At 43.0% G+C, this 13,247-nt stretch overlaps 1 protein-coding gene and 1 pseudogene across 1 annotated transcript; one reads left to right on the top strand and one right to left on the bottom strand.

Moving 5' to 3' along the window:
• LOC148910627 (uncharacterized) overlaps nt 1-4,666 on the bottom strand; it is a 124,898-nt pseudogene extending 120,232 nt beyond the window's left edge.
• A 1,487-nt stretch (nt 4,667-6,153) lies between these two features.
• On the top strand, nt 6,154-10,724 carry LOC148910626 (uncharacterized). The gene is made up of 3 exons (XM_089031040.1): nt 6,154-6,738; nt 6,898-9,466; nt 10,660-10,724. Exons 1-3 carry the CDS (start codon nt 6,154-6,156, stop codon nt 10,722-10,724), a joined length of 3,219 nt encoding a protein of 1,072 aa, XP_088887166.1.
• The last annotated feature ends 2,523 nt before the right edge of the window (nt 10,725-13,247 follow it).

Raw genomic sequence — 13,247 nt, 5'->3', positions numbered from 1 at the left:
AACTTGCTTTGGAATGAGAAATTCTTCGGCTGAAAATTGTCTCGTTCCTTCCTTGTTCCTAGCAGAGTGCATCTCTGTTGCAACAGTAACTGGATCTAGCTTGCAGCCTGTAACCTGGCCAATCTTGAACTTGTCTTCCAGGTATTTTCTCTGTGTTTCATTGAAGCGTTTCGATGTTCTAGATGTTTTCAGAGCCCAGCCTTTTGAAAGAATTGTTCCATTGTCCCGAGCCGTGTCTGCTTCCAGGTTGATTTTGGAGCAGGCCCCCTCCTGCAACTTTACTTGATACAAAATTTTAGCCTTAAAAGGAGGAGCTTCAAAACGACAAGTTTTCAAGTAGTCTGGAACTGCAATTTAAATTATGGAATGTTTGAAGTGTATTAAAAAATGTGCTGAAATCTTAATAACTGCTATCATAATAACCATGATAGGGACGGATCTAGGGGTGGGGGATGCTTTTGGTTTATTTGTTTGTTAACTCTGATTTTCTGATGCCGTTTCAGTTGTTGGTTTATAATGACTGAGGTAGGACACTTGCCTTACCTTTTATGGCTGCTGCTTTTACCAACTTCCCCTTCCCGACTTTATAGGCTTTCCAAACAGTAACTCCACTTCCCGAGTGCTTGAAATTATTCAGGGTGCTTATGCCATACAACTTAACTTGAGGTTCAACGCACTTCTTAGCAGCGGCATCAACAAGAGCAACCCGCAACCCTTTGACTCCATTTCCGGACGGCATGGATTTCTGGAAGTCTTGCGCAGTCTGTACATCATTCCCTTCGTTGATATACTTTCGTACATGGGCTTTAATCGTTGCAGCTTTTCGGTCGCACGGACCTTTTCCGCCTTGAGGATCACTAAAATCCACTCGATGTACGCTGATTCCCGTCCTCTTCTTCATAAGATTGCAAGCAGCAATCATGACAGAACTGTGATAACAGCCTGCGTTATCCTGGCGTAGATATGCACTTGTTATTTGAGGGTGTTCCTCTTTAAGAGTACGGAGGACATGATCAATAATTCGCACGACCACTGAGCTATCTTGGTTGCAGTTCTCTACGATATGGACCATTGTTTGACTTTGGAGGTTCCCTAGCTTTTTCCAAGCTACGACACTTAAGTGCCTTGAAATTCCTCTTTTTCCGAACCAGTCGGACTGTGACTCTCTATACTTTTGAGGAAGGAATTTCATGGCCCAGTGTTATTAGCACTGATGTTTCGTCGAGATCCAGCAAAATATCTGTTCTGGCTTTGTCTTGCCTCACACTTCTCAACTGGTGCGCCTTCCAGGATTTTATGTCTTGAATCGCATGGCTGCAGGTAAATCGAAGACTGTCAAGCTCGTCTTGTGATACTTTTAATTGAATCAAATAGCCCTCGATGTTACTGAGAACTTCCTTTAGTTCCTCGCACTGTGCACAAAATATGCAATGACCGTGATCACATGACCCTTGCAAACAATTATCTTTGCTGTCGTTCAAAGCATGAATACTGCAGTGGTCAGCAACAGAAGATGATTCTGTCACATGAACCTGAAAATAGCCATAACATTTGTATCATACGGTGTGTTTTGATTTTAGTATCCCCCAGATCAAATAACTTACGCAATTACTTTAAATGGAAAACAAGTAAAATCGAAGAAACCAGAATATTCAAAAAAAATTACGAAACTTGATTTTTTGTATGTAATCAGCTGAATATGCTAAAGGTGCTGACACACGGTGCAACACTGCATGCAACATTGCACGCAACAGGACTGTCGCAGCGTGTGTCTACCTGAAACTTGTTGCACGCAACGTTGCATGCAAATCTGCGCAACAAATTTCATCATGTGAACATGGCTGCAACATTACCTGCAACATTTCGAAATTTCCAGCCAATCAGCTTGCACCAAATTTATAACTACTGACCAAATATCTTAACATAGCAGGCTGACACAAGCGATGTTGCGTTATTTTGTTGTAATGCGTGTCACCCCGATTCAAATTTGTTGCTTGCAATGTTGCACCGTGTGTAAGCACCTTAGATCTACATCGGAACATAGATGAGAAAAATTGCATTGCATCACTAGCTATATGTGACAATGATCAGTATTTTTACTTATATCTATTAAAGATCATACCTTATAGTCCGACTTTAAATACTGCTTGCCTGCCTTCAAAGAATTCTCCCAACTGGTGGCAGTTTCTCTTGAAAGTTCACATTCTTTGAAGCGATCGACTACACGAATCAAGTCATCAAACGCTTTACCACCGTCCGTAGCAAAGTAGTCAAGTCCCTGCAAGGACTTTCTCACCGTGGCAGAGCACGCAGATAAAATGCGCAACATTGTGGCACGTCCAAAGGGCTTGAAATCGGTCTCTCTGCAGCTTTGCTGATATTGTTTTACGAGGCGACTGGGACTCATGGTACGGATTACATTTGGTGTTTGTAGTACTTTGCCTGAAGAAAGTCGAAGGTATCGTTGACCAAAAGGAAGATCTTGTATCACATGGGAACTAGTTATGAACGTCAGGAAATGGTCTAATTGACTGTGGTTGATACGCATTCTCGTGCTTTTATTTTGTTGTCCTAGTACACCACGACCATACTCTAGCCTGTGTCGACGAGCCATTTTCACCCTGTACTCTGTAACGCCAGGTATATAGTGTTGCAGTCTTCTATATGTAACCATGTCCGACATAATTGAAAGAATTTGTCGTCGTGTTTCCCAGATTGCCGCATTCTGGAAAGATTCAGCAAGAGCTTCCAAATACATTTTGTCTGATGACGATTCCTCGATCGTTCCTAAAGCTTTTTCTACAATGTTGGAAGATTTTAGTGCCTCCCATAAGTGGTCAGCGTCCCCTGGAGCAATGACATTTAATCCTGCAACCACAAGATCTTTGGCTTTGGATACGTGACTTTTTTTAGTGCGCACACTTGTTTCTTCCCATTTTTTCTTATAGGGACCAATTTTTGTGGCGGCGTCACAACTCAAAAATTCGTTCAGCTTCATTCGTTTTTCCCTGAGACTAATCTTCCTTTGGAAACCATGGAAACCATTCGAGCTCTCATTACTGCTATCACTTGTGGTCTGTTGTGGGACGTAGTCATCTAGAACCGACAGGTTCATCATGGCCTTCGACAACTCATCCATATCACTTTCTGTGCTTTCTTCATGTTCTGCTATTATTGACTGCAATTAAATGTAAGTTATAATTATTTTACTTTCCTGTGGTATCGAATGTAATGAACATTGTATTTATCGAATTAATGACTGCTATTATTCAATAATATCAGTTACTGACTCGATTTTCAGTTTTCTAGTTATTTAGATTCGGGCATCAGATTTTCGCCTGTTTATTTATTTATTTATTTATTGCAAATTTTTTTCGCAAGGGTAATTCCACGAATTCTTTGCAAATCGAAAATTAATTAGACATGCGAAAACAAGTACGATTGAGGTAATCAAGTTAACTAGCCGATTTTTCATCAGAAGGTGATTCAATGGAATACTCCTTTTCTTTTGGATGTCCTTGCTCGGCAGGTTCCTGGTCACGTGTTTGAAGGAGCCTTGGATCCATTCCTTCGGATGAAGTAGTTAATGTGGACGTTGCTTGATCTTGCCGCTTGTCAAACTTTCTCCGACATTGTCTACATACCGCTAAAAAATAAGGAGTATACTTGATTAACAACCAAAAGAGCTTAGCGGTCTCTGAAAAACGAGTGACATAAATGCCTCTGGGGAAGGAAAAAAAGATGTTTTACCAAAATTTTAACTGATAATTTCTACTTTTAAGTAAAATTAGTTTTATGAATTAATTTTTTAAAAACATTTGAATTTATATGTACTAACCCAACACTTCTTAGCTTCTCTTAATTGCCTTTAGTTAAAGGTGGGAGGAGACAGGGTACCATTTTTCCTCCTTATCCACATCACCGCGCATGAAATTAATAAAATTTAGCCTAGGCTTTGGCTTAGACGATACCGGACGAAAATTAAAAGATTCAAAAGTTTATACGCTTACGCGTTCCGTGTACACTTAAATCAGTGCCGAACAATCAATCCGGACAGAGATTGAAATGTTAAGCCGTACAAATTTGGGATGTGATAGGTTCTTCCGGTTGTCTAATTGTTTAATGAATAAAAAGTTGTCTGGTACCGTATAAGACCCAGTCTAATTGTGAAACTGGCAAAGAACTTACGCGAGGCAACTGGAATCAGCACTTGGGTCTCCTGATAAAGGTTTTTTGACTGATAAAGGGTTAAGCCGCGATCCGCTTTTACAGACTTATGTCCAGACCATTCACTTGGACAAACGCAGGTCTTCTTGTTACATCGCCACCTGATTCCAAACATTTCTCTGTATCGCGGACAAATTGTAAAACCAAGGTGGGATTCATCGTGGTCAAAAATGCCTTTAAAGTACAGCATAAATAAGCTATCGATGAGCATTTGAAATACGAAACCACACAAGAATAAATTGAACTCGGCCTTACCTGCTCTCGCCAACAGAAGCTTCGCTTCAGAGTTTAAAGAAGAATCGGATACTTTATACATTTGGAGATGCATTTGTATGTTTTTCTTGCAACTTGCAATAGTCACGCATTCGATGTTTGCCGGGTTATGGAGGCTAGCACCACAAAGTCCTCCGACTAAAGTAGAGTACGTGCAAGAAGCCATTGTGAGGCAACCGGTGGAAATATTGCGAACAGAAAAGTGAACTGATTATTACACACTACATAATAATTCATGTAGACTACAATAAGCTTTAAGCAATCCCCTCAATATATTAAAAAGATCATTCTTGGGCTCTCATGAGTAACTGTAATATAACGCTGACTGCACCTAGTACTTGATTACACCGTCATCATATTAATATGAAACCAACGTTTAATAATTGTCCACTTTCAACTCGTTTCTATTCCCCTACGAGATAGGGTATTAACGAACTTTTTAACATTTTGTAGGGGAATTCAAACATTGAATTAAAAAGAAAGTTGAAAAAAACAATGATAAATAATTATGAATTTTGACAACAGAACGGTCTTCCTCGACATTGGTTGGGTTGCCTGTGTCGGCTCGATTTAGTGACGATTGTTTACGAAGATCGGTTTATCTGATTGGGATAGTGACATGATTTGGGTTTCATAGGAGCTATGAGGTTAGTAAATTTCAAAACTCTTAAGACAATGAACATCCTAGTTTATTAAGTACCTGCGCATTTAGTAAAGCTAACCGAAACTACATGCTCCATCCCAAGAAAAGTTCAGGTTTGTGGTAATGTGAATTTGACAATGACAATATATTCTTGCAATACAAACGTCCAAAACCTTTAGACTGCCAATAAAACCGTACCATTGTTCAAGTTTATAAACGTTTACGCTTTTATCTGTCTTGATAGACCGTGATTTAATGATTACCGAAAGATTCACCCATCTAAATCAAAATATAGGACAGTTCTTGACGACTGACGTTACACAAGCCGGGGTCAAGAGGGCATGTATTTTGCTACAAATGCCTTACACATTTAGGTCTCGCAAAATTCCTCATTTTATTTACCCAAAAATTTTATTTTAGAAAATCAAAGAAGAGGTGATGACTGATCTTTAGAGGGCAAAATTTCATTGCAAAGCCATGTACCAAGAAGCATTTTTGACTTTTGAATCCTGCCTATATTTTCGCGTGACTAAATACCGCTAACACAGGTTATTATGAAAAAATCTGGGAAATATTTTGGATTTAACCAATTTTAAATCTGAAAAATGCAAATGGTAGGCAAAAGACAGTTCTTTTGTGCAGTGGCTTTCGTTTTATGAATTATGAGTATGTATTTTTATGCGAGCTGTCGAAATATCCCTTAATTTGAAGTCGTTCTCCCGGGCGTTTGGGGCTCAAAATAGTAGTATAGGGCATACCAGTCCTGATTCACCCGACCTAACCCCATGATTCCCTGAGTTAATCAAATTCGCGTAGTAATGAATATCCAAAAACCTAGTAAAAGCTAAAATTCGTCCCCGAGGAATCCCCGCGCCTCAAAATGCGGACATTTATGGGGCGACGATTTTTTGCGGGGGTTTTCCATGCCGGTTTCAAAAAATATTCCTTATATATAGACAATGGACTCGCAATACAATTTCACAACTCATACGTTTTCCGGAAGCTCTACGATGGACTTACGACGATACTGGGAAACGAATATAAGAAGGATACAAAGAGTAGTAGAAAGGGGAATGGAAGAGTTGGGTGCTGTGAAAGTTTCCATTGTTGTGGAAGTTAGATTGATAAAAGATAGTACAGAGACCATAGTTTGGTTGCGCGCCAAGACTTTAACGGTCTTAGAATCGACAGACTTAGAGCAACGATTACCCTATCAAGTAGATCCATTATTAGAGTCACTAGCGAAATATACCAGGGAAGGCTCAGGCTGGACCGTAACAGCGATAAAAGGTGCTACGATTAGCATTGCTCGCTACGTGCCGATTCGAGGAGGATCCTACGTGCCATTACCAACGTTCATAGAACGTAAGAAAGCAATAATTAGCGTACGTAATAAAGACAATGAATGCTTCAAATGGGCTGTAAGGTCCGCCTTATACCCAGTCAAAGAAAACGCGTTTAGAACATCGAAATATCCAAGTGATGACTTAGATTGGTCAAACGTAGTCTTTCCAATGCAATTGCGTGCTATACCCGACTTTGAAGAAAGAAATGACTTAGCAATAAATGTTTACGGTGTTAGAGAAAAGACTATAGTACCTCTACATATCTCGAGTTTTGAAGGAGAACGCATACACCTATTTTACCACGGAGAGCATTAATCATGGGTAAAGTCTCTAAGTAGGTTATTCGCAACGCACAGTAAAGACGGACACAAAAGGTATTATTGTGATGCTTGCTTACTACCGTTTAAGGACCTGAAAGCCTTGAAGAAACAAGACCAGATTTGTCGGGGAGTAGAGAAGTCCGCGCAGAGAATTCAATTACCAGAAAATAAGGATTTACGATATAGTGACCACAAACGTCAGAATAAAGTGCCTTACGTGATTTACGCGGACTTTGAGTCCTTAATTACTCCTGAGTACGAGGAAGCCGGAAGTACCCAAAAGAAAGGATTACACGAGATTTGTTCGTATGGATACATAGTAGTCAGATGTGACGGAGAAGCCGACGAACCTGTAATTTACCGGGGTCCTAACGCAGCACGAAAGTTCCTCGAAGCCTTAGAGGAAGAGGAGCAGGAAATTCGCCGCCGCTTAGCTTGTAAGAAGAAAACCAAACTATCCAAAGAAAACCTGGAAGCATACCACGCAGCGCAAGAGTGCTACGTTTGCAACTTAGGGTTACTAAAGTACGGACGCAGAGCGAAGAAAGCGTGGGATAAAGATGGAGTTTACTTAGGAGAAGCAAACCTTACTTGCGGACGCTATGCGAAAGACGGGGAAAAGCCCGGTAAGCCCTCCACGCACTGCTTTCACTGCGGCGACCCCATAGAGGAAGACTTTTACACAGACAAAGTAATGGATTGCTGCGAAATTACCGATGAATATAAAGGCGCATCGAACTGGAAGTGTAGATATCGAATAGACCCAAACATGGAGATTCCTGTGTTCTTTCACAACCTTCGTGGATATGATTCCCACCTGCTCTTACAGGGAGTAGAGGGTCACGAAGTAAAGTGCATACCGAATAACAAAGAACGGTATATGTCCGTGACAATAGGCAAGCTGAAATTCCTAGACTCCCAGCAATTCATGGCAGATTCCTCAGCCAATCTTGCCCGCTACAATGAGGATTTCCCTATTTCCGACGAGTACGACGCAGAGAGAAAAGGAATGTATCCATATGAATACATGGATTCCTGGGAGCGCTTCGAAGAGGAGCAATTACCACCCCGCGAAGCTTTCTACAGCACTCTAAATGAAGCGGGGATTTCCGATGGGGAGTATGCCTACGCGCAGGAGGTGTGGGAAAAGCGCGCCTGCCGCAACTTAGGCGACTACCACGACGTCTACCTACTCTCCGACGTCGTACTACTAGCAGACGTTTTCCAAAGTTTTCGAAAGATGTCTATGTCTTACTACGGGTTAGATCCAGCGAACTTCTATACAGCCCCCGGACTTTCTTGGAGTGCTCTGCTGAAGAAAACAGACGCCCAGCTAGATCTCCTAACCGATTACGAAATGTATAGATTCATGGAAGACGGAATTCGCGGGGGCGTTTGCGGTCCCAGTAGGCGTTATGCGCGCGCCAACAATCCCCAGGTGGAAGGGTACGACCCCGAAAAGCCAAACACTCATATATCTTATCTGGATGCTAACAACCTTTACGGCTGGGCAATGTCCCAGCATCTTCCCGTGCGTGACTTTGAATGGGTAGAACCGCGTGAACCAGAGTACTACATGCGCATAAGGCCTGACAGTCGAAAAGGGTTAATTCTGAAAGTAGATTTGGAGTACCCCCCGGAACTTCACCCCCTTCACGACGATTACCAGCTTGCCCCGGAAGCAATTGAAATACCATTCGAGCAGCTATCCCCGCTTCAAAAGAAGTTGTGCCCCAATTACAAGCCCTACCGCAAGCTAACCCTAAACTTGATGCCTAAGAAGAAGTACGTAGTTCACTACCGCAACCTGCAATTCTACGTGCGCCACGGAATGCGCGTGACCCACATACGCCGCGCTTTAAAGTTCCGCCAAGAACCATGGATGCAACCCTACATCGACTTTAATACCCAAAAGCGTATTGCCGCGAAAAATGACTTCGAAAAGAATCTCTTTAAGTTAATGAACAATAGCGTTTTCGGGAAAACCATGGAAAACATCCGCAAGAGGGTAAGCATATGTATTGCTAACACCCGCGAGGAAGCGGAAAGGTACGTATCCCAACCCGGGTTTGTGCGCTACGTAAACATGCTAAACTTCTACGTAATACATATGAAAAAAGCCAACCTTTTCCTAAATAAGCCGGTATATACGGGCTTTACCGTACTGGAGCTATCCAAACTTCTGATGTACGAGTTTTACTACGACAAACTAAAACCAAAGTACGGCAACCGCTGCCACCTCCTTTACACAGACACCGACTCTCTAATAATGGAGATAGAAACCCCCGACATTTACGCGGACTACCTCGAAGATATTGACGAATACGATACCAGTGGTTACCCGCGCGACCATCCCCTATACTCAGCCAAGAATAAGAAAGTAATTGGAAAGATGAAGGATGAAATGTCAGGCAAGCCCATCGTGGAGTACGTTGGGCTAAAACCAAAGATGTATAGTGTGCTTAAGACGGACGGTGCAGACAAGAAAGCCAAAGGCGTAAAAAAGTACGTGGTGAAGAAAGAATTTACTCACCAGTCTTACGTGGATGTACTTCAAACTCAAAAGTCTCAGAAGCATCAAATGAACTCCCTGCGGTCCTTTAAACATCAAATACCCAACGTCACCCAAGAGAAGGTGTCGCTGTCAGCATTTGATGGTAAGAGGTGGATGTGCGACGATGGTATTCATACGATAGCATTTGGACATCACACGATAAGCAGTTCTTCTTTGACGAACCCACGAGTGGGACCATCATAAAGATAATACAAGATGGGCTGACCCTTCTTAGCTATCGCACTTCGGATCTGGTAAGTTTCCAAAGACCAATTAGGATCCGTAGCTCTTTTGGATCCTCCTTCTAATTCACCCGGTTCATAGAGATATCGAACCGTGACATCGCCTAATCTCTTTTCCTGGGGGAAGACCGCCCTCGAACTTCTGACGTAGGACTTGTGTTCCACGTGTTTCTTTTTTATGGCATCCTTGGGTTTTATTCCCGTAGCCCTGGCCGCCTCGTTATTTAAAGCCGCGACGACCTGGGAGAGCCTCTGAGTCCATTCCCTGTTGCGCTCGGAGGGATCTTCCAGCTCTTTCCAATACTGATACCCAAAGAGGCGCTCGGCCAGGGTCTTATTGAATCTTTCGACGATGCTCTGACCCCTGTGGTACTCAGCTTCGGCTCTCCTAATCTTAGTGTCGTGGTCTTTCAGGGTCTTAGTAACCACGCCCATAAACTCCGTCCCCGCATCCACTTGCAGCAGCTTAGGCCATTTCAAGACGCGCTTATAAATCCTACCTAGGCCTTCTGCTACTTACCCAGAATCCTTGCTGGTTATGGGTTCGGCGTCCTTGTATCTGCTTGCGATATCAACTACGGTCAAAGCGTACCTATAGGTCTTTCTTCTTACCTTGTTGTGCGGTAAGAAAAGCAAGTCTGCCTGATGAACTTCATTGGGAGCATTTACGGTAAAGCCGGGCCTGGGAATGTACTTGGGCACGGGAAGATAAACCTGCCAGAGGGTTTGTTTTTTTAACCAGTTCTTAGCCGTTTCTTTTGATACCCTGGCCGCGGTCGCGAGTTTCTTGATAGCTGACGCTCCTCTCCAATAACCTTCGGGCACATAGTAAATCCTTTTAAGTTTGTCCTCAGTTCGACCCATTATATGAATAGAATCGTGCTTCGCTTGATTCAAGCGAAGGATAGGACAAGACTGATCTTTCGCCCGTTGAAATCCACCGTCTCTCCGTCCACTTTGATGGTGATGTTTATGCTTTCTACCAATTCGCAAGGCAAGTCATAGTTTAAAGAAATGGGAGCGTATTCTACCAGGTCAAATGGATTACCCTTAGGTGGAAACTTGGACATTAGATTACTGGGTCCTTCATTAAAGCATGATCTTACTAGACTGCAGTGAACTTCGTAGTTAGCGGGGACTTTCCATTTTACGTCAAGTTGACCATTGATCGTTGTGTTAGTAAGGCCCAGGAATCCTACCAACGGACTGCCCTTTAGATTGGAACTTCCACTATTTTTCTTGAATGTCATTTCATGGGGTAGACCTGTGGTAAGAGTATATCCATGCTTTGCTAGCTCCTTAGCCAGTGTTATAGGGGTGTAATGGGAATCTGGTATTTTTGGTTTGTTGGCACCCACAACGACAAAGCCGCCAATCAAATTATACCAAGAATTGTACAAAGAGCAACTTATGAGTCGAACCTTATGGGCTTTGATGGGGGGATTCAAGTAAGTGGTAAAGTTATTTTTGTCGCTTTCCAAAAAGACGATCATTATATTCTAGGCGCCAAAGGCGCCACTAGAGGCTAAGCATAGCTTAGATTAAATACGCCAAAGCTACGCCTCCCGCCAGCCCTGCGACTCCTACGAAGACCAACTCATTGTCTTTTTGTTTCTTAGAAGGCTGGTAGTAATTCTTGAACTGGGGCTTTCTCATTCTAAAGTCGGGGTGCGCCTGCGCATAAAGCTTAAATGCGTAGTCTGTGTTTTCGAAGTTCTTGTTTGCCTGCATTTTGTCTTGGTAGTTCTTGTCCAACCAATCCCTGTAAGCTTGTCTTTTTTCATTCCAAGCCGCCACGTCCCTTTGATACTTTTCCAGCGCTAAGTCGTGTCTCTTTCTTTCGGCGGCTAATTCTCCGCTTTTGTCGACTCTGACTAATCTATCCAAATACTGACCACCATAATTAGCTCCAGTGAATGCTAAAGCTGCAATAACTCCGCCTGCGACTAAACTAGCCATTTATATATTGGGCAGGTACTTTTCCTTCCGCAGGTAATCCTTTACCATGATAGCCCCGCCCACGGCAGCGGTCATCTTAGCAAAATTAGCGAAGCTTTTGCTTGGGTCTTCAGTAAAGTCTTCTTTGAGCACTTTCTTACCTACCCAACCAATACCCGCAACGATGGAAGTAATAATAGCTGCCTCTTCAACAGTTTTCAATAACGCGGTTGACATTATATTACAAAGCGAGAAGGTTATTACTCCATTACGGGTATTTTGCTTTGCGTCACATGTACGGGTTCTACCTTTGGCTTCGTAGCCCGCCATTGTAAGTAGAGGCTGCCTGCTGCTATAGCAACTCCCAACGCGCCAATGACGTACCCAGGATTAACAAGGGATTCCTCTTCTTTTTCCTCCACCTTTTCTTCTTTTTTGGCTTTGTTCTTCCTGTTCATCTCCGCGAGCTTCTTCCCCGCGGCAACTCTGCCTGGAGATTTAGCCTTGGTAATCTTCTGCTCCTCTTGGGGCTGCTCCTCCGCTTCCATTTATATCTAAGGAATTGAAGGACTTGATAAGTAACTTAAGGTGACCTGGGTAAGTACTTGAGGCGACTTGAGAATGACTTAAGTAAGTACTTAAGAAGGACTTGAGGCGACTTGATCAGGTACCTCAGCAAGTGCCGCCTGGAAGACCTTTTCAACGTCCCTGTCCTTCTTAAAGTCCTTCCAAGACACCAGTACCTCCTTCAAGTCCACAGGCTGAGCTACGTGAAGTGCCGCAGAGGCGACTGCCATTAACTTACCGCACTTCAAAGACAACCACCCGCAGGTTATCTTAAGTTCTTGAGATATGACATAGTCGTCTCTTATGTCCTTCCGCAGTTGCTCCACGTCGTCTATGGGCAGTGCAAGTCCAAGGAGTTTGGTGGCAAGTCGGATAGCGGAGTCTGCTACGGCGTCCGTGGTCTTACTTGCAAGGGCAGCCTCATACCTCTTATGGAACTTTTTAACTTCCTCTTCTGACAACTTATTTACCTGCTCATGGGTAAGTTCCTTGCCTATCATTTCTTTGCACTTCCCAGAAGACACAAGGATGTTCAGTTGTTCCTTAAGGTTGCTTTCATCTAGCTGTGTGGGGACTTCTATCAACTGCTCAATCTCCATATACATTAGGAGTTAAAGATCGGAGATTTTTACCTCGTACGGAAACCTCAAAGAGAAGATCATCTTGGAATGTTGGTGCGTCTTTAGATGCCGCATGTATTCGTGCAGCTGTTCCTTGGATATTTCACCGCCATAGTTGCTTAAGATGGTTTCCAGGTCAGACTTACTTGGAGTATAAAATACTACGAGAGATCCTATGTTTTCCCTAAAGGGCTTGGAGACACTGGTAAGCTGCTGCGAGAGCAACCAAACGCTAATATTGTCATGCCTGCCGCTGAAAGCAAGCTTTACTAACTCGGAAGTGCGTCTTTTTACGTCGTCCCCGCAGGCGATGTCGTCCAGTATGAGCAAGGTTTGCGTATCTTTAGGGAATTGTTTGTGCCAAAACTTAAGATGGCTGGATAACTCATTGGGGTCTAAGATATCTACAAAGAAGTCGTCATCTTTTGCGACTAGGCCCGTACAGGTGCGGTTATTCACGTAGGTGGGGCAAAGTAGCACTATGTAGTCAAATCGGTATCTAAAGGGTCCTAATAGC

Source organism: Actinia tenebrosa, unplaced genomic scaffold (genome assembly GCF_029948245.1).
Source record: "Actinia tenebrosa isolate PJP-AT-01 unplaced genomic scaffold, QUT_ActTen_1.0 PGA_scaffold16__25_contigs__length_10494907, whole genome shotgun sequence".
NCBI classification, from domain to species: Eukaryota; Metazoa; Cnidaria; class Anthozoa; order Actiniaria; family Actiniidae; genus Actinia; species Actinia tenebrosa.
Note: the sequence above shows the minus strand (reverse complement) of the source record. Positions and strands in the feature narration are given on the sequence as shown.

Bases quoted from the DNA above. Each gene is read 5' to 3' on its own strand.
- LOC148910626 (XM_089031040.1), top strand. From the start codon at position 6,154: ATGGACTTACGACGATACTGGGAAACGAATATAAGAAGGATACAAAGA. The intron at 6,739-6,897 runs GTACCTCTACAT...CTACCGTTTAAG, and splicing joins GTGTTAGAGAAAAGACTATA to GACCTGAAAGCCTTGAAGAA. The intron at 9,467-10,659 runs GTAAGAGGTGGA...GATTACCCTTAG, and splicing joins GTCGCTGTCAGCATTTGATG to GTGGAAACTTGGACATTAGA.